A 22,191-nucleotide genomic window follows, 5' to 3' on the forward strand; every position below is an offset into this window, starting at 1 on the left:
ACTAAGGAAAACCTGGGGGATGGGGAGCTGCAATGTCAAACCGGGTGGTCATGGAGGGATTCACAGAGAAGCCTTTTTTTTTTTTTTTTTTTTTAAGATGGAGTCTCGCTCTGTCACCCAGGCTGGAGTGCAGTGGCATGATCTCGGCTCACTGCAACCTCCGCCTCCTGGGTTTATGTGATTCTCAGGCATGGGCCACCACACCCAACTAATTTTTGTATTTTTAGGAGAGACGAGGTTTTACCATATTGGCCAGGATGGTCTCGATCTCTTGACTTCGTGATCCGTCCACCTCGGCCTCCCAAAGTGCTGGGATTACAGGCGTGAGCCATCACGCCCGGCTCACAGAGAAGACATTTAAGCAGAGACGAGACTCTGGTGAGAGCAGAGTCATGCCAATATCTAGAGGAAGATCATTCCAATAAGTACAGTAATCTTAAGCGTGCTTTCCTTGTTAGTTTTTAGTTTGCCATTTTCCTCTCTTTAGATTTGGTAATGATGGGGAATGGGAAATAATTTTGAAGTTCTTATTAACTTAGAAATGTTGAATGTCAATAACCTATTGTTTTCTTGGTCTCTTTTTTCCCTTCAGCTCACTTTGAGTTTCTTTATCTGTAATTCCTGGTAGAGATTCCCTAAATGAGAATAGTGCTGAAGACTAATAGTTAATCACATCTCTTCTTACGGGGCAGAGATAAAAAGGGCTGGGAAGCCAACTAAAAAAATAGGTCCAATTTCAGTGTTTACTCCTCTGAAAGTCCTGCTCATTGCAAAGTTTAGCATACGAAGGACTCGGAACTCGTTGAATGCCAGGGACAACAGGGAAAAAGACCTCAAAAAACAAAACAACAGCAATATAATAATGAATTCTACTCTCATTTCATACATTTAAACATTAAATGGTAACAGTAGTCATTAATATAGTTATAAAACCATAAAATAATATTTCCAGTATAATTTAAAATTCCAAATACGTAAGCGAAAAGTACAACTTCTGCTTGTCTCATATTAACTCCAGTTTCAAAAAGGGCCCTTTTATTGCAGTGCTGGTGTCAAGGTACACCAGATTTCTACCTGTAGGGTCAGGCTGTATTATGAAAGTGCCTTGGAAAACAAAACTGTGCTGAACAAACACGAACCACCACTGTTGTTCACCAGGTGTGTTGTTGCCCCTTTTGAAAGTGTGGTCAAGTATTTAATAGCATTTGACTAATATATATTCATCCATAATGAAAGCCAGACACTTTATGAAAAGTTCACTTTATTCTTTGTGAATGGACACATTATTTAGCCTCTTCGTGCCTCAGTTCCCTCAGCTGAAAAGTGAGAATATAACGACACTTAACTGCTTTATAGGGTTAAAGTGAGGATTAAGTGGGATAATTCATGCAAATCTCTAAGAACAGTGCCTGACATACAAAAAGCGCTAACCATGTTGCCAATTATTAACTTCACAAAAATATCTACAGTGGAGCGGCAGCTCCGAGTTCTATTGAGGTCTAGTGTAAGATACATCTCTCACAGTCTCTTGTAAATTTTTGATTCTACCATCATCAAAACTAGCTCAATTAATGTATTAGTTCGGTCATCTCGAGAACATTTATTAAACCCTCACTCTGGTTACATCTTGTATCAGGAATTAGTTGATTTTAATCCAGTGCTTTGTTTTTCACTGGAGGAAAAAAGTTCACAGCGTTATTAAGTCCCAAATATTTGCCAGGTGTTCAGAGTTTTAGAAAGCTTATTGTCAGAGACTGAACTAAGAAGGCTTTTGAAGGCGCTCAGATCAGGTGGGAAAGTGAGAAGGGCTGGTATTGTGTTCGAGTATGTCAAGAAGGAGCTCCTGGCCTGGGCCTATTGATGGGCGTTTAGAACCCTCCTGGGTATTATTTCTAGCTGGCAGCTGAATAAGAGGCAAGAGTCACCCTCTTTTTGAGTTAAATCACGTGCTTAATTAAAAGTGAAGGTGGCGGCGGCCGCGCGCCCTCCCCCTCCGGGCTGCTGGCTTCTTCCCGACGGTGTTCTGGCCACGTCCTGCGCCTTCTCGCGCACGGGAGAGCGCTCTGGGTAGAGGCCGGGCCCCGGCAGCAGGTGGCCCCAGGTAGCTCAGTGGCATGGCCGTCTCCTTCTCGCCCGGTCCGGAGCGGAGGGGAGCGGCTCAGGTGACGGCTCGGGGGAGGCCCGGGCACCTCGGGGATCCAGAGCCCGCTGGCGCTGCGCCCGGGAGGGCACCCCCGGCGAGGACGAAGCCGCGCCTCCTCCCGGAACTGGCCGGCGCCGCGAGGCGGGAGGAGCAGCGGGAGCCGGGCAGCCGCGCGCCGGGGACCATGGACGTCCTTCCCACCGGCGGGGGCCGCCCGGGGCTCCGGACGGAGCTGGAATTCCGCGGCGGCGGTGGCGAGGCGAGGCTGGAGAGTCAGGAGGAAGAAGCGATTCCTGCAGCTCCCCCAGCCCCGCGTCTCCGGGGAGCGGCGGAGCGGCCGCGGGGCTCCCGGGACTCGTGGGACGGCGACGAGGACATGGAGCCCGGCGAGGCGTGCGGCCGCCGCACAAGCCGCACGGCGTCCCTGGTGAGCGGGCTGCTCAACGAGCTGTACAGCTGCACAGAGGAGGAGGAGGCGGCGGGCGGTGGCCGCGGGGCCGAGGGCCGCCGGCGGCGCCGCGACAGCCTCGACAGCTCCACCGAGGCCTCGGGCTCCGACGTGGTCCTGGGCGGCCGCAACGGTGCCAGCGACTCCCGCGTGCTACAGGAGCTGCAGGAGCGACCAAGCCAGCGGCATCAGATGCTGTACCTGCGGCAGAAAGGTGAGGGTCGGGCGCAGCAGGGTCCCGGGGGGTTCCTGGAGCCGGGCTGTCCTCGCCCTCTCTGCCCGCGCTCCAGCGCGCACCTGGGCTGCTCGGCCGAGCGCTCAGATACTGTCTCTTTGGATCTGACGCTGGTACCTACCATGGCACAGATTTATGTCCACACTTAGTTCTTAAGTTCTCCGGAGTAATTGAATCAAGCATCAGTTGATGGAGTGGGCAGTTTCCCCGCTCTTCCCTCCTTCCATCTCCCGGTGTGTTCGCGGAGGCCCCAGGGCAGAGGCAGCCCAGATTCTAATTTCACCTGAACAGCTGTTAGGACAGGGTTGGAGGTTCTGATACGTATACCTGACCTACCTAGAGGGCGCCGCCAGAATCGAGGCGAGTCGTGGGGCTGTTCTTTTTTTTTTTTTTTTTTATGTCCGCCTTTCCTGGTCACACCACTTAGTGTTTAACTAGTGAGGCAGAATAATTCGATAATGCGGTTTCGAAGCAGAGCGTGTGAATTCTATTTCTGCCAGAACGTACGGTTACAGGCAGCTCACTAGGATTTTTTGTTGTTGTTGTTTTGTTTTCTTTTTTTCCTTCTCGGTGGCAGGTTAGTGGAGGGCCCTAGAGTGTTGAGGTTTATTACAGAATTTAACTGCTGGTACCTTCAGTTGGCATGGAGAGGTCGACCTGAGAAAATGGCCTTGGCATTCAGGGAGAGAGGCTAATTTGGTGTTTCTTTTGTTATGAGACTCTGATGCTCTTGTCACACTTTTTTTTTTTTTTTTTCCATCTGGTCATAATAGCTTGCCTTTCAGGCAGTAACACAGTTATTACAGTTGTCTTTTTTGGTATAGAAATATCAAGACCTCCATTTACAAAATGAGGTGATGTATGGAAAACAGATGCCGAGCCACCATAACATTTCTTGACAGTACTTTCCTTGGGCTGAGTTACCAGGGGAGGGAGGAAGGAGAGTCTGTCATCTCCTCACTGTAAAATTTGAAGAAAAAAAAAAAACCTAGGAAAAGAATAAATCTGTCTGCTTTCTCAGACCTACGTAAACAGCTTTTAGCTTCCTCTTTTGACTTCCTAGTGAAGATTTTTTTTTTCCCAGCTGATTGTTACAAATAGCTTCCAGGTTCCTCCCACTGCCTGGGACTTTGGCTGTAGCTGTGCCATTTCATTTTATAGAATTATTTGGTTGTTCTCAGAGTGTCTGTGTATGCCACAAATCCCATAGGGCAATAGTTCTTTCAGACTCCAACAGAATCAATTTTGAAGAATTATGATTTCTCTTTTTACAAGATTTTACATTTTTCATCACCGAGGGAATTCTGGGGATTAGTAATTTCCTTTTTGAAGAGGAAAATTGGCAAGCTAAAGTTTAAAGAAGTAGTAACGGTACAGCTAACTATGCAAGTGGATTTCATATGAATGGCCACACAACTAACAATCCACAAGCCCTGTAATAGTTCGTTTTGCCTGTTTCAGTCTTACTGCTTGGCTAGTTGCCTGTTAAACTCTTCTTCCCTTGTAGTCAACCCTATTAAGATGAACAAAATGCCATATCATAATAGTCCTATACATACATATGCGTGCTTACGTGTGCACACATACACACACTAACACACTCCCGCTCCCCTTTATTGATAACATCATTCGCGTGCTAAGATTAAAGTATCAGGTGATGATACAGCTGTCTGCCTAAAGAATGCTGCTTATCAGGTTATTTGATCTTTTTCTCAGGCTCAAAAAATATTCCCCCCAATATAACTACTCTGCATTCAGTAAGAATGTCATACAATACTGATAGCCTGTATATTGTCTCCTCTCCTTGCTAGGGATTTTGCTGTAGCACTTATTTAGCTATATATTTAACATGTGTAGGTCCTTTAGGTGAGGCACCAGAATGGTTTCTCAGGACATCTGGGCTCTCTTCAGTATTTCCATGGTTAAGGGGATGAATTTTGGAGTCAGACTCCTGGGTTGATATCCGGCCGCAGTTCCTTACCAGCTGTGTGACCTTGGACAAGCTATTTAACCTCTCTGTGTCTCACTTTCGTATAAATAGGGATAATAATAGTAATACCTACCTCAGAGGGCTGTGGTGAGAATTACATAAGTTAGAGTGTATGAAGTGCTCAACAGATGTTAGATATAACTTTTTATCATATACTCTGGAATTCCTTAGGACACTGAGCACAGGTTGTGAGTTGACAATGTCCTTATTTTTCCTCAGTTATTTAACACTGTGTAAGAGGCCATGGCTGATGCCATGGAGCATTCAAAGATGAAAGAGACCTGTTTCCATCCCCAAGAGGCTTCTATACCAGCAGATATTGCTGTAAAAGACATTTTCACCCTCAACTCTGAAAACATTTTCCCATATTGAACAATAAATGTAATTCAGAGAATTGGAGTTGTAGGCACCTTAGGGATCACTGGAAATGAGATAATGTAAGAACCCTTTTGTGGAGGAAAAGTATAATTTAAATGTTTTGTGATTATATTCCTACCCCTTTTATTTCTAGAAGGAAAATGTTGATTTGGTTCTTTGGTTTTTTTTTTTTTTTTTTTAGACAGAGTTTTGCTCTTGTTGCCCAGGCTGGAGTGCAATGGTGCGATCTTGGCTCACTGCAACTTTCGCCTCCTGGTTTCAAGGGATGCTCCTGCTTCAGCCTCCCAAGTAGCTGGGATTACAGGCATGTGCCACCACGCCTGGCTAATTTTGTATTTTTAGTAGAGACAGGGTTTCACCATGTTGGTCAGGCTAGTCTCAAACTCCTGACCTCAGGTGATCTGCCTGCCTCGGCCCCCCGAAGTGCTGGGATTACAGGTGTGAGCCACCGTGCCCGGCCCAAAATATTGAAATATTCAGAGAAAGGTGTTTGTCCTATCTGAAGGCATCTAGGAATGAAGAGCCTGTGGTTGCCTCTTGTAGGCTTTTTCTCATATTTAATCATATTTTCATTTAACTTAAATATTCTCTTTTCATTATATCCTACTATGTTTAAAATTAGGGGGAGAGGAAGAACTAGCCTTTGTCCTTTTCTTCATGGTAATTCCTTATTCTTACTTAAAGCGTTATTTATATTAGTGTTTATAAAGACCATACCCATTTGTTTCTCAGCATAATCTTGTATGCTAGGCGTAATTTGAGACTTGGAGCACACTTTCTTGCCTAAAAATCACTCAGAGAGTTGGCTGATCCAAAAGCAGTCCTTTTTAACTCAGGGCCAAATGCATTTTCCATGGTGAGGTCAGGTTTGAGAACCCTGCATTTCTTTGTTACAGACACCAAAAGTTGACTTTGACCTCTAGAGTACATTTCTACTTTTGAGCATTTCTTTTCTTCTCTTCTGATTCTCTTTAGTTTCTCCAAATCCCTTTAAAAATGAGTAGATCCAAACCCCACAGAGAACCTCTAATGGGGGGCTAGCTAAGGTTAAGTTGAGTGGAAGGCTTCATCTGCCTACCAGATCATGCTCTAGTGACTAATCGTATCAAATGTGACCGAAAAAAACCTCCTCCCAAATCATAATGATCATTTACATAAAGACAGTAGACAATTCTGGTTCCCAAATTTGTTTTGACCTGTAGAAAAACTGCTGTTAAGGGGAGGGAGAGCATTAGAACAAATACCTAATGCATGCGGGGCTTAAAACCTAGATGACGGGTTGATGGGTGCAGCAAACCACCATGGCACATATATACCTGTAACAAACCTGCACACTCAGCACATGTATCCCAGAACTTAAAGTAAAATAAAGTAAAAAAAACCTGCTGTTGTGAATATTAGTTTTATGAATGTAGAATTATTGTAATTTATCTGTTTAAAGGAAATTTATTTTCTACCATATTTGAAAAATTGCTGAGGCTCTAAGATGAAATATTGTACCTCTAAGACGAAATGTTTTTAGGCTATTGGAAGACTGGATATTTAAAACAAAACCAGTATTGCCACATTCATCTACATTACAAAATGTGGTAAAATTATTTACTTTTAGTTCATCATTTATAAACATAAACTTTAAAGACTTTTTTTTTTTTTTTGAGACAGAGTTTTGCTCTTGTTGCCCAGGCTGGAGTGCAATGGCGCGATCTCGGCTCACTGCAATCTCCTCCTCTCGGGTTCAAGCAAATCTTCTGCCTCAGCTTCTGGAGTAGCTGGGATTATAGGCATGTGCCACCACTCCCAGTTAATTTTGTATTTTTAGTAGAGATGGGGTTTCTCCATGTTGGTCAGGCTGGTCTCCAACCCCTAACCTCAGGTAATCTGCCCGCCTTGGCCTCCCAAAGTGCTGGGATTACAGGTATGAGCCACCGCGCCTAGCCTTTAAAGACTTTTTTTTTTTTTTAAATTAGCTGTTAGATTTATTATTAATGTAACAGACTAAAAAAGATTCTTTTCTAGCAAGCTTACCATCTGAACACCTCAGTGGTACAAAATATACATGCCAGTTTTCAGGCAATGAAAGGTAAATTTGCAGCCAGAGCTAGATATGGTAAAAGTAGGAGTTTTTGCTTACATGTTACAGATAGGCTTAAGGATAAATTTACCTTACAGTATCTGTCTCATGGACAAGGCAGATAAATGAGTGACTTATTTGATCGGAATGTCCGAGCCGAATGCATACATGTAATCTTTAGTGAAAACCTAGAATTAGTTGGTTTAAATGGATGTTCTATTTATCTTTGGACTAATATCACATTGGAATTTGTATTCCTCTCAAGGTATTAATTGTTATTCTTATTTTTCTTTACTGATAGACACTAATGAACTGAAGACGATCCTTCGAGAGCTAAAGTACAGAATTGGCATCCAGTCGGCCAAGTTACTTCGGCATCTGAAGCAGAAAGATAGGCTTCTGCATAAAGTGCAGAGGAACTGTGATATTGTGACTGCCTGCTTGCAGGCTGTGTCACAGAAGAGAAGTGAGTACTGGAATGGGGTTACTTCTTTTGCCACATGCAACTAGAATGTTAGGAAAGCTGAGCCAACAGTCTGTGTTTGTGAATATATTGAGAAGTTTTAAATGCAAGCTTATACCCTCAGAACTAAGAACAAGGAACAACTCAGACAGCTTCCTATTTTTCAGTTAAAATGTATATTTCATGTCTAATGTTACAACCTTAGATTTATTATTCTAGATTTGAGGTAGTCCTTTACTTTGACAATAATTTTACTTAATGCTGAATAATGATTAAATTTTATTTTATTTATTTATTTTTTGAGACAGAGTCTCACTCCGTCACCCAGGCTGGAGTGCAGTGGCATAATCTTGGCTCACTACAACCTCCTCCTCCCGGGTTCAGGCAATTCTCCTGTCTAAGCCTCCCGAGTAGCTGGAACTACAGGCGCCTGCCACCAGTCCTGGCTAATTTTTGTATTTTTAGTAGAGACGGGGTTTCACCTTGTTGGTCAGGCTGGTCAGGCTGATCTTGAACTCCTGACCTCAGGTGATTCACCCTCCTTGGCCTCCCAAAGTGCTGGGATTACAGGCGTGAACCCCTGCACCCGGACAAATTTTTATTTTTAAAACAGCATCACTGGCTGGGTGCGGTGGCTCACGCCTATAATCCCAGCACTTTGGGAGGCTGAGGCTGGTGGATCACCTGAGGTCAGGTGTTTGAGACCAGCCTGGCCAATATGGTGAAACCCCTTCTCTACTAAAAATTAGCTGGGCATGGTTGCTGGCACCTGTAGTCCCAGCTACTCAGGAGGTTGAGGCAAGAGAATCGCTTGAACCCGGGAGGCAGAGGTTGCAGTGAACCAAGATCGCACCATTGCACTCCAGCCTGGGCGACAAGAGGGAAACTCCATCTCAAAAAAATAAATAAATAAATAAAAATAAAAATAAATAAATAAAACAACATCACACAGACATAAACTAAAATGCATGTCCTTATTTTCTTATTCTCTGTGTTGCTACAGTAAGTGAATTAAATAATTGATTTAAAGAAATAGATTCTTGTAACAGGACCTTAACAACTTGCTCTGAAATCTGAAGACGGCAACGTATTTTAGCAAATGTAACCTATCTCTTGCATAATCATAACTAAGAGCTGTGTGGGAGCTGTGTGGTTTGTTAATCAATTAAAAATAAATTGTTAAATTGCTGATACATATTAAATACTAGGTATAAAACCTTGTGAATTAATTTTAAAATTCTCCATGCAATAGCCTTATGTTTTATTCTGCTAACATTTACCTATTTTTGTTTTGCATTCTTTATTAACATGCAGCATGGCAGAACAGTATGCTCAGGTATGGTAAATATAGGCACAATGATGTTTTTGATAAAATGCCTGTGACAGCTTTTCAGGCGATTGTGGAAGTTGCCATTTGTTGCTCTTTCACTCTGTCACATTTTATATGTAAATTGACACCTCCCAGAGTGCTTTTTTTTCAAAATTGCAAATTAAGATGTGTTTGCTTTCATGAAACAATTTTTGGGGTTTGATTAGTTTCTGGTAATGAAATTAATCGTTTAAATTTCGTTCTTATGTTTATTATTAAAATAAAATCCTGTATTTTCTGGCTTCTCTTCTATTATATTGCTGTTTGTTATCCCTAAAGTATTATTTATGCTGTTTATTAAAGAAGGTTTTACCTAATAGATATTAACAGATTGCTGCAGGCCGGGCGTGGTGGCTCACGCCTATAATCCCAGCACTTTGGGAGGCCAAGGTGGGCAGATCACCTGAGGTTAGGAGTTCGAGAACAGCCTCGCCAACATGGTGAAACCCCATCTCTACTAAAATCTAAAAATTAGCTGGGTGTGGTGACACATCTGTAATCCCAGCTACTCAGGAGGCTGAGGCAGGAGAATCGCTTGAACCCAGGAGGCGGGGGTTGCAGTAAGCCAAGATTGCGCCACTGCACTCCAGCCTGGGCAACAGAGTGAGGCTCTGTCTCAGAAAAAAAAAAAAAGAGTGCTGCTTGATTATCATAATAATATCACTGTCATTCATACAAACAGGAATGCGATTGAGTAGACTGACTTTGAATAGGCTTTTCTCCAGAGTCAAGCACTTGTCTGACATAGCTAGAGAAGGAAGAAGGGTGTGTAGGAGTGTGTGTGTGCGTGTGTGTGTGTGTGTGTGTGTGTGAGATTTGTGTGTAGCTATTGAAAGTTGGCATGTATTATAAGTATTTGATAGTTTTCCATTAATTCTGATTGATTTACACATGTCAAGTTAAAAAATATTTTCCCCTTCTATTATGAGATACCTTGATTTTGATTCTTCTCTCAACTATGTTTATATCCTACTCATTATTATTGTTTGTACCAGCAGCTAAAAGCACAGAATGGTAAATGCATGGGTTTTTGATGTGTGGGAAAGTATAAGGGAGGGTGGAGCAAGTTCAGGAGACAGAGAGGAATATCAGGCTAGTCCAGGGTCACAGATTGGTGGATTCTATTGTTAGTTACTAGGGATGGATTATCATTTGGAATTTAAATTTACTTGATTTATATAAGGACTGGCATTTATGTCATTTTAGAAAAATGTGCCCACAAGCTCTCAACGTAATTCATGAATTTGTCAATGCATCCTTCCTATGTATTTTAGAGTTTGTCTCTTTAATTCCAGCCAGGGTTTTGTATTTCAGAGAATACAGGGTTATCTGGCACCTTTCCTGGGAGTTCAATTCTCTCTTTGCTAGTAAGACCCTATTCAATGGAACAGAATGTTTTTTTGGTAAGAAATAACTGCATTAGAATTATTACTTTCATCATAGGATACTGTATTTTGATATAGACACTGTCAAAAATTTGACTACATGGTTAGGTACCCATCTTGAAACTCCAGAGGTTAGATATTTCATGACTAAATCCCTGATTCCAGTAGTTGCATGTTTTGCCTCTTTCCTCAAAGTCAGCTAATTCTAAAGAATTGAGATTAAAAAAAAAAACTAAGATTTCACTATCACACTGAATGACATATTGACTTTCTTGTATTTCGTATGCAGAAGTTCAGATAATCCCCATTTTGGCCTCCACATAGATTTGATGCTTATGATTCTTTGTATAAGTGACTTTTCCCCTTCTCCTTTTTCTTTTTCTTCTTTTTTTTTTTTTTTTTTTTGGAGACAGAGTCTCTGTCGCCCAGGCCCAAGAGTGCAGTGCTACAGTCTTGGCTCATTGCAACCTCTGCTTCCCGGGTTCAAGCGATCCTCTTACCTCATCCTCCCGCGTAGCTGGGACTTAGGTGGGTGCCACCATGCCCAGCTAATTTTTGTATTTTTTTGTAGGGACACAGTTTCACCATGTTACCCAGGCTGGTCTTGAACTCCTGGGGCTCAAGCAATCTGCCCTCCATGGCCTCCCAAAATGCTGGGATTACAGGTGTGAGCCACCTCACTTGACAGATTTTTCTCCTTCTATAACATGCTATAGAATAAAAACTATTTTATTATTTTATTAAACTGGGTTATTTCTTGTTAATACACAAAAGGGAATATAGTAATTTTGAAATAAGAGTCAAAAGTAAATATAAATTAATGAACCAAAATGGCTATATCATTTTTTTTTCTAACACAAATGACATAGCTACTTACATTTTATGGTTTCCTACACCAAGCCTTATAGTAGTATCTCCTTGTTTTAAAACTGGGCTGGGAATAAGAAAAACAAGATCAACATTGTATTATAGAAGAGCATACTTTTTTCCCCCTATATTTAACCATTTAAGGATAACCATGGTATAACCAATTTAATACTGAAAATTGATAATAAGGGTAGCAGCAGCTGTTACCATTCATTGAGTACATGCTTTATGCCAAACTTGCTTTTATTTCTCATAGCAACTCCAAAATGGTATGTAGCTTTAGGCATATTTTATTAGGAAACTGATTCAGAAAGGTTAAGTAATTTGGCAAGCGTCTCACAGCTCGTAAGTATTTGAGATAGGATCTGAAGATAGGTATCTCAAAAGTCCACACTTTCCATTATAAACTGTGACATAAGAGGGTTCTACTTTTTCTTAGTAATTAGATAACTGTAACGTTGTTGGAATACAACTGAGCAAGAAGAAATTTATAACATGAGTTATAAATACGGAGTTTCTGGTTTATTAGAATGTGCGGCTTCAGCATAGTTTGCATATGAAATCAGTACTTTATCTTTCTTGCGCCAAATGGATTATTGAACAAATGTAGCTTGGTGTGCAGGAAAATACACCTAAAAGCTTCAAGGCACAATTAGAAGAATAAAAAGAGTATTTGGTCAGGAGGTTGATTCTGATGTTAGGATTTTGAAGTGGTTTGCTTAACCTGTTTTTCCTGAAAGCAGAAGGAAGGTCATATTAATTATTAGCATTGTATAGTTTTGCTATTTCCTGCATTGGTATAGTAAATGTTTAAGTTATGCTGGTTGAACTTGTGAAATAGTTTTGCAGATCAAGTGATAAAATCTAGCTGTCACTTGAAAACTGAAAAAAAAATGAACAAAATGTGAATATATGCAGAAATATTATCTTAGCTTTGCTGATCAATATAGAAATTCTAGACAGCTTACAGCCTAATTTTATTAGTGTGTCCACTCTCGCATCCTGATAATAATGTGATTAAATCTTACTATGATAAATGCCTAAAATGCCTGGTAGAGACTGATGGTTTGTGAAATAGGTGAATAATCTTTTTCTTTTCATAATGAGTGTCTTCTCTTCATTAATACCTTGTCCTCTGTGGCAGGAAAAAGAATTTGTGTGGTCCTGAGTTTGGTGGCACTAAAACTCAACATTTTCCACTAAAAGACAATTCTCTTTGTAAAATTATAAAAATAATCCACCCAACCGGCATTTTCACTCCTGGATTTCTACCCGAGAGAATTGAAGACATATGTCCCCACAAAAACTTGTACAAAAATGTTCACAGCAGCATTGTTTATAATAGCCAAAAAGTAGAAACAATTCAAATGTCTATCAGTGGATGAATGGATATATCAAATGTGATTATTATTCATATAATTGAATGTTATTCAGCCATGAAGGAATGAAGTATTGACTCATGTTACATCATGGATAAACCTTGAAAACATTATTCTAAGTGAAAGAAGCCAGACACAAAAATTACCATATTGTATGATTCCATTTGGCAAATATGTAGAGACAAAAAGTAGATTAGTGGTTGCTAGATGCTGGGGGTAGGGGAATGGGCAATGACTACTAATGGTATGGGTTTCTTACTGGTGTGGTGAAAATGTTCTGGAATTAGATAGTGGTGATGGTTGTACAATTTTATGGCGTGTGAATTATATAAAACATGATAAAGTGTTAAAAATGTAATATACCCATGGAAACTTTGGAAAATACAGAAATGTAAAAGGAAGAGAAAAAATTATTTTTTAAAGACAGTCCCTTAGAATATTCAAGTGGTTTTTTTTGTTGTTGTTGTTGTTGTTTTGTTTTTGTTTTTTTGAGACAGGGTCTTGCTGTGTCACCCAGGCTGGAATGCAGTGGTGTGATCACAGTTCATTGCAACCTATGCCTCCTGGGCTCAAGTGATTCTCCCACAGCCTCCCGAATAGTTGGGACTGCAGGTGTGTGCCACCACACCTGGCTAATTTGTGTGTGTGTGTGTGTGTGTGTGTGTTTGTGTGTGTGTGTATATATATATATATTTTTTTTAATTTTTATTTTTTTGTAGAGATGGAGGCATGGAGGGGGTGGTGGGGGAAGGTCTTGCTATGCTACTCAGGCTGGTCTCAAACTCCTGAGCTCAAGTGATCCTCCTGCCTTGGCCTCCCAAAGTGCTGGGATTACAAGGCGTAAGCTAACGTACTTGGCCTGTAGGAAGGTTTTAAATGATCGATCCAGCTTTTGAAATAACTACAGGATTATTTGTATCTTCTGTTTCTTCTTGTGTCATCCCTGGTATATTATACAGAATTTGCCATAACTTTTCACATTTGCAGGCATAAAATTATTAAGAATATTTTGGGGTGTTCCTTTAGTTTTTCAAGATGTTAAAACAATTTCACTGATTTTAAACAGGAATTCACTTACTACTTAAAATATCTTTTATTATAGAATATATCATAAACAAGAGAATGTAATAATATATGTATTTTTTAAAGAATAAGTAAACAAAGGTGTATACATGTGGATATTCACCTGTCAAGCTTGAGTAACAAATATCACTGGCATGTTAAAAGCTCCCTGTGTGCTCCTTCCTGGTTGAAATCTCTCTCCCCCACATTTGTGTTAACCATTACCTTGCTTTTCTTTATACTTTTTCCACTTCCTGTATAGGTTCCTAAGCAATATATGGTTCTGAAAAACAGAGTAGCAAGCCCAAGCCTTGTTATGTGGGGAAAGGGTAATGTTGCTATCTTAGATAAAACCTTTCAGAAGATAAACTGTACTGTCTTTGGGTCCCAACCTGGTTTTAGGTTCCCTTCTGGGGAAGTCAAAGGGCAAGGTTATAAATGAGCCCTGTGACTTCTGCCAGGCTATGCTTTAGGCTAGTTATTATTTATTTATTTATTTATTTTTGAGATGGAATCTTGCTGTGTTGCCCAGGCTGGAGTGCAGTGGTGCGATCTTGGCTCACTGCAACCTCTGTCTCCCGAGTTCAAGTGATTTTCTTGTTTCAGCCTCCCCAAGTAGCAGGGATTACAGGTGTGTGCCACCATACCCAGCTAATTTTTTTTTTATTTTTAGTAGAGATAGGGTTTCACCATGTTGGCCAGGCTGGTCTTAAACCCATGACCTCAAATGATGCGCCTGCCTTGGCCTCCCAAAGTGCTGAGATTACAGGCATGAACTACTATGCCCAGCCTAGGCTAGTTATTGAATAATCAACTAGGCTGGGGGAGAGGCTTGCTTTTTATTTTTGATTCAAAGCTCAGCAAGGCCTTTCCATGCTCTCCCCTCCATGCCCACAGAAGTATTGTGCTTTGGCCTACTTCTAGGAGCAGGAGCAAGGCCATGGTGAGCTTTGAATAAAAAATAAAGAGCAAGCTCGCTGGGTGTGGGGTCTCACACCTGTAATCCTATCACTTTGGGAGGCTGAAGCAGGAGGATCGTTTGAGCTTTCGAGTGGGAGACCAGCCTAGGCAACATAGTAAGACCTCATCACTACAAAAAATAAACAAAAATTCGCTGGGCGTTGTGGCATGCATGTGTAGTCCCAGCTACTCAGGAGGCTGAGGCATGATAATCGCATGAGCCTGGGAAGCAGAGGTTGCAGTGAGCCGAGATTATGCCACTACCCTCCCACCTGGGTGACACAGTGAGACTCTGACTCAAAAAATAAAAAATAAAAAATAAAAACAGGCAGGGCGCAATGGCTCATGCCTGTAATCCCAGCACTTTGGGAGGCTGAGGCAGGAGGATCATGAAGTCAGGAGTTCAAGACCATCCTGGCCAACATGGTGAAACCCCATCTCTACCAAAAATACAAAAAAAAAAAAAAAATTAGCTGGGCGTGGTGGCACGCACCTGTAATCCCAGCTACTCTGGAGGCTGAGGCAGGAGAATTGCTTAAAACCTGGGAGACAGAGGTTGCAGTGAGCCAAGATTGAACCACTGCACTCCAGCCTGGGCAACAGAGCAAGACTCCATCTCTAAAAAACAAAAACACAAACAAAAACCACAAGTACAGATGAAAACATGGACGAGTTCTCCTGCGCATTCTGTCCTTCAGTTAGAAAGATAGTCCAGCAGCAGGAAGCCTCTTGTGTTGACTTCCCTCACACGACTGTTGATTGAGCCACGCCGCTCCACTCCCTACTGGCTGGGCTCCATCTGCATACACTGCCATCCTGGGAGCCTCATTGTGGAGGCTTTCTTTGTCTCTCTCCTGTGTTGGATCTCTTGTATCCTGGATCTTATATTTCTTTCTTGATTATTCTTTTTATTTTGTTTTCCATATCCCCTTGAGAGAGAGTGCTTGTGAAGTAAGTTTTTGGTAACTGTGCATGGATGAAGATGTCAGATGTCTTGATTCTAAATATATGCGCTTTGATCGACTATTCTATACTTGCTCTATTGCCTTCTCACTTGTCTTGTTGCTCTTGAGAAGGCTGAAGCCTTTCTGATGCCTGATGCTTTATCCTGGACTGTTTATTTTTTTTCCCTTTAAAAGCTTGTGGACTATTCTCCTTGTTCTTGGTGTTCCTGAAATACAACAATCATGTTGCTTGGAGTGGGTCTGTTTTCACTCAGGTCATTGTCACTGGGCCTAGACAGGCTCTTTCAATCAGGCAACTTTTGTCATTCAGTTCTGGAAATTTTCTCTGAATTATTTCTTTGTTGTTTTTTCTCCCTTCTTTTTCTTTTTTCTTTTTCCTCTTTCTGGGGTGCTGTTGTTTGGCTACTGGAACTTATAGACAAGTTCTGTAATGTTCTTTCTTTTTTTTTTGGAGACAAGGTCTCGTCTGTTGCCCATGTTGGAGTGCAGTGGCGTAATCATGGCTCACTGCAGCCTTGACCTCCTGGGGCTCAGGTGATCTCCCACGTCAGCTTCCTGAGTAGCTGGGACCACAGGTGCACACTACCACACCTGGCTAATTTTTGTATTTTTTGTAGAGATGGGGTTTCAACCACGTTGCTCAGGCTGGTCTCAAACTACTGGGCTCAATCAAGTGATCCCCCTATCTCAGCCTCCCAAAGTGCCAGGATTACAGGTGTGAACCACTGCACCTGGCTGTAATGTTTTCTCTCTTTCTCGCTTTCCAACTCCTTTTTCTTTTGATTTATTTTCTTGGAGATTACCTCAACTTTATTTTCCAGTTCTGTTATTGAGAAATCTTTTTGGGTTGCTATTTGAATGTTTCTTTTATATGGTATCCTGTTCTTGTTTCATAGATGCAATATATTTTCTTATTGCGCTAAGGATACTATGATAGAGACTAAAACAGACAAAAGAAAACAATTTGGAAGAGATAAAATTATACAGGGAGGAAAGAAACTTTCAAAACTGTATTAGATTTAGAAGCTTTCCTTAGATGTCTGGTATTCCTTGGTTGTCTGCTCATAAGTAAGCGTGGGAGTCTAAATGCTGACTTGAACTCTGGGCTCCCCGGCAGGGCTTATTGACTTTGAGCTTCACTGAAGTGCCATCTGGACGGGCCCTTTGTTGTGGAACCCCTCAGGTCAGTATCTTCAAGTCTTTCTTCTGGGCTGGTCAGATTCTTCAAGGAAGAGTCTTCTGATCTCCTGCTCGAAGGGTGAAGGTCTGGCTGCTGGTATTTTGGGAGCCGAGTGGGGTGAAGAGAGCTGGGAGTCTCTGCATTCAGTATGCATATGGCCACTGAGTCCCTGTTTTAGGTAAGGTACTCACCCTCAGCTGGTTGTCCAAGGACTCTGTTATCACTCTCTTCAAAAATAAGACTCTTAAACTTTTGCAGGGGTGGGAAAGTGGTAATTGCCCAAGCTTATGAAGAGAGGAACCAGGGATCCAACTACTTCTCAACAGCCTTCTCCCCATATTTCTTGTCAAGCCTCCTGGGGAACTGGTTGCCAATCCCCAAGTCTCTTGTGGACTATGTGGTATAACATAAGTTGGATTTCAGCTTTCCTGTTAGTTTGGGATTTGGCTTTCTAGGATCCTCTGTCAATTTATGTTTGTTTGCTTTTCCAGCTTCAAAAATTCATTGCTGTTCTCCATGCTTTTTTTTTTTTTTTTTTTTGGTCCTTCACGCTGGTCCTTGTGGGTTATTATTTAAAAATTATCTTTACAGTATTTTTAGTGTGGTTTTGGTGGGGACCAAAATTAGATGCGTTTTTTTTTTCGATCTTCTGTCTTACCCAGATGTGCTTTTTCCTTTTTCATAAACTCATTTCTTTTGAGAGACAAAAATAAGTTATCATTTAGATTAGGGTAGATTTGCCTTAAATTTGGAATTTGCCTACAAAATTGTAAATTTAATTACAAATTTGTTAATATCGATAACTGTTTTAGGTATGTTTTTGATATATAATTAGCAGCCTGGTCTACCCTGAAATAAATTAGAATATGACTAGATGAAAGAAACTGATTGAGCTTGCATACAGCATATTTTAGCAACAGTTTCTCCTCATTTTCTTTAAGCTCTTTAGCCTCTTAAAGTTAAGAGTTTTTTTTTTTTTTTTTCATTTTGTCATAATTTACTTGTTTCTTATGACCTCATTATAAAGGGGTTGATTTGTAGGAAAAAAATCTGAATCTTAGTCATGGTAATTGAGAGCTACTAGAAATTTTTAAAAAATAATCTCCATTTACCCACAACCTTTGGTTGAGCAAAGGGAAACTTGGAAAAATTGAACTTTGCCGAAACTCACTCAGCTGGTTAGTGACTCAGGAGTTTTTTGTTTGTTTTCTCTTGTCAGTTATGGCAAGAGAAAACTATATATACAGCCAGCAGGGGGAGCTCCTTCCCTTAAGCTTACGTGAGAGAAGTATTATACTATTTATGTTCTCTGTATTGCCACAAGAATCAGACAGCCTTTAAGACTAAAAATGATACAACATAAGATGGACACCACATGAAAGACATAAAGGGAACCTTTGTTGGAACTGCCATATATATGTATTGTGACCATTTTTGTGTTTAGTTATGAGGGAATACTTCTAGAAGTGGGGATATTTTGCCATTTATAGTTTAAAAAGAGGCATTTACATTAAACCATTTTTAATAGACTATATCTTTCAAAAGTATTATTCATTTAACAGATATTCTGTGTTTACTATTTCCCACACACGATTGTAGGTGCTGGGAATACGGTAACAAGCAACATATCAAGATTAAGACCTCACGATTTGAGGTTCTTTTATATGAAGTATAAATACAAGCCTAAAAGAAATACTTTTTCCCCCAAAAGAATTGACTCTTTACTTTGGTAGGGCAATCAACTATTTTTCCTATGTCAAATCTTTAATCAACAGCAAAATATAAGATGATAATGTGACTTATACTGAATGCTTACTTTTAGGAATTTCACATAAATCTTCAAATATCATTCTCCTGTGCAAAAAAAAAAGACTATTCCAGTGTTCTTAAGCTTTGCTGCATATTGGAATCACTTGAAAAATTTAAAAAGGCTATTAATGCCTGGCTCCCCAGCCCAGACATTCTGCTTTAACTGGCATGGAGTGTGATCTGAACATTGTGATTTTTAAGCTCCTTGGGCTATTCTAATGTGCAGAAAAGTTTGGGAACTATTGGAATGTTTCCTAATAGTGACAGCTTCCTGAAGACAAGCTCCTTTGAATCCCTGTTCTTCCTGTTCTGTCACCTTGCACAGCTATTTGACCTAGCAGTGATCAATAAACATCCAGTGCTTGGTTTCTTACTAACTCTGCTTAGAGTTTATGGTCATCAGCATAATGACTCACTTGTGTACATATTTAACTTATTTATTCCACTCTTTGTCATTTTCACCTTGCAAAACCCCAAGCCTGATTAAACTCAAGTCTCTGCACATTCTGTCTCTGCACCTACCTAGCTGACTGCAGCTGCAGAAACACATATCATGGGGACGACTCTCTTTAAATATGTGACCACCAGCCTCACAGACACCCTTGGTGCCACCAGCAATCCTATGATATTTCTTTAGTCTGTTCATACTCTCTTTCTCCCTTTTTACATCCTATTTTCTCCCCTCGCTCTCAGCTGGTGATTTTTGCTGTGTATTTTAACAGAGAAAATGTTAGCAACCAAAAGCGAATGTCCTCATACTCCCACCTGTATAGGTGGCATTCCTCTGAACCTCGAGATGAACTGTTCACCTCTTCTGGGGTACCCTGGATCCATCTTGTCTTCCCTACTCAACGAATCACCCTTCTTCTTGTCTCTCTTCCTTCATCAGGTTTTCTATCTCTGCTGGATGATTTCAACCAGTATAGAAGCATGTCATTTTATCCTTAATCGGAAACCAAACATTAAAGTCATCTCTACACCTCTATTCAGCCATCATTCTGGTTTTCTGTGCCTCTGCTTTTTCATCTGTAAAATGGACAATAATATTGGCCCTACTTATCTCTTAGAAATGTTTTGAAGACAGAATTGAAAGTACTTTGAAATGTTAAATGTGTACATGTATATATGTGATTGTTTATAAATTCAAATGTTCTGTGTTGAGTACCTGCTGGGTGCTAACGTGCAAAGAAGAAGAAAAATATACAGTATCCTCAGTGAGCTTTCAGAAGAATAAAGTCAGAGAAGCAAATAAAAAATTACGGTGTAATAGTTCTAATGGAGGTTGTGGTATATTGAAATAGATTTTTCGACAACTCCCATTTTTACACATCATGTGTTGACATTTTGAAGTATTCTGAATCCATCTTTCCAATATGATCAGCTAACGAATGGTGGTTTTAACTGTACCAGGTTTCAGCTTGACATTCCAATGAGTCTTACACTATTTCAGGATAGAATTATGTATTTTTGTGAAATTGCAGGAAAATGCTTAGGAGAAGGTGTTGCTGACATAGGAGAATTTCAGGCAAGTCAAGGCCGATTTGATATTCTCAAGACAAGGACTTGTTTGAGTGGCATTAGACTACCTGAAAGACCTCCTATTGTAAAATTAAAAAACCTTGACGTTTGCTCAATTATGCAAGAGAGTTATTCTGGGGATGAGTGGTAGAAAGATGGAATGGGAGCTCAGAGTGTTTTCTGTGTATACAGATCCTCTTCTCTTCTTGGTCCTCTTTCCTTGGGACCACTTCTTCAGGGTACAGACTGGGCCTCAGCATCTGCCAGGCTGGTCTGGCTTCAGGCACCTTTCTTTTTTTTTTTTTTTTTGAGACGGAGTCTCACTCTGTCACCCAGGCTAGAGTACAGTGGCGCGATCTTGGCTCACTGCAAGCTTCGCCTCCCTGGTTCACGCCATTCTCCTGGCTCAGCCTCCCGAGTAGCTGGGACTACAGGCACCCGCCACTATGCCCGGCTAATTTTTTGTATTTTTTAGTAGAGACGGGGTTTCACCGTGTTAGCCAGGATGGTCTCGATCTCCTGACCTCATGATCTGCCTGCCTCGGCCTCCCAAAGTGCTGGGATCAGGCACCTTTCTTAAGAGCAGGAATGGAGAAAGGTGAGAGAAGCCTGGGCTTCTGACAATGTGCCTCTGGAGAGCTGATGGGATGGGAGGGGGGCACGTTGGTTGAGAACATGGACTCTGGAGCCATGTCCCCTGGGCTCAGATCCCAGTTTTGCCACTTACTAGTTCTACAGTCTCATGCAAGTTCCCTGACCCCTCTGTGTTTCAGTTTTCTCATCAGTAAAATAGGAATGATGGTAATTTCACTTCATAGGATGGTTATGTGAATTAAGTGAGTTAAAGTGTGTAAAATGTTTAGAACACTGTCTGGCTGTAGTATTTACTACTATTGCAATAATACCCGCTTTGGGAGGTTTAGAGGTTGCCTTTGCCAGCAGCGTTTGCATCCTAGCCTGTGTAAGGCAATTATGAAGGTTGCTGGGATTCTCACTTATAAAAGAAATTGATGAGATGGGTTATTTGAGGAGCAGGTGTTGAATAATCACAGTTAGGGATTATATAATTTTTTAACTCTTTGGGAAAGGATTGCTTCCTCTTCTCCAATAACATGCAAGAAGAGTGCTCTTCCTCTATGTGTTTCCATTGAGAATGTGATACATAAATGTGTCTTGGGGATACATGTTATATCTGATGGTCAGCCTTGTGTGTACAAAGGGCAATAGGAGCAAAGGTGGGAACCACCCAAATCTTCAAAGCACTAGGGAACATGGGGAAGTGTGATTAGAAAAGGCTGATAGAGGCCGGGCACAGTGGCTCATGCCTGTAATCCCAGCACTTTGAGAGGCTGAGGTGGGCAAATCACAAGGTCAGGAGTTCCAGACCAGCCTGGCCAACATGGTGAAACCCCATCTCTACTAAAAATACAAAAAATTAGCTGGGCATAGTGTCAGGTGCCTGTAATCTCAGCTACTCGGGAGGCTGAGGCAGGAGAATTGCTTGAACCCCGGAGGCCGAGGCTGCAGTGAGCTGAGATCGCATCATCGCACTCCAGCCTGGGCTACAGAGTGAGACTCAGTCTCAAAACAAAACAAAACAAAACAAAACAAAACAAAACAAAACAAAAGACTGATAGAAATGTGCCCTGTGGACAGGGGTAGGAGGGGTGGCAGACATTCTAGGCAGAGATAAGGGCACAGAGGCTGAGAGAGCATCAGGTATTTGGGATACAAAACTAGAGGCTGGAGGGAAGTGGCAGAAGTCGAGACTGGAGTTTAGATTGTGTGTCCTGTAGCAATATCTCCCTGAGCACAAGAGTGAAGCGACTGGATTTTCATGTTTCAGAGGTCATTTTGACAGCAGTGAGGACAGGCTGGATAAGGTGAGTGGATGTGAGGAGTGTTGGGAGAGGCGAATGGAATCAGCCCGTAGAGTCGATGGGCCCTGGGAAAGGGGCTCCTGGAAGTG

General features: G+C 41.3%; 1 protein-coding gene across 1 annotated transcript in view; it reads left to right on the forward strand.

Moving 5' to 3' along the window:
* The first annotated feature begins 1,021 nt into the window (after positions 1 to 1,021).
* Positions 1,022 to 22,191, forward strand: part of TBC1D30 (TBC1 domain family member 30) — a 105,316-nt gene continuing 84,146 nt past the window's right edge. The window contains exons 1-2 of the mRNA XM_024256371.3: positions 1,022 to 2,805; positions 7,567 to 7,731. Of these exons, the coding sequence (XP_024112139.2) occupies positions 2,115 to 2,805; positions 7,567 to 7,731 (856 nt within the window). The 5' untranslated portion in view covers positions 1,022 to 2,114. The remainder of the gene's footprint in view (positions 2,806 to 7,566; positions 7,732 to 22,191) is intronic.

This window comes from Pongo abelii, chromosome 10, assembly GCF_028885655.2.
Source record: "Pongo abelii isolate AG06213 chromosome 10, NHGRI_mPonAbe1-v2.0_pri, whole genome shotgun sequence".
NCBI classification, from domain to species: Eukaryota; Metazoa; Chordata; class Mammalia; order Primates; family Hominidae; genus Pongo; species Pongo abelii.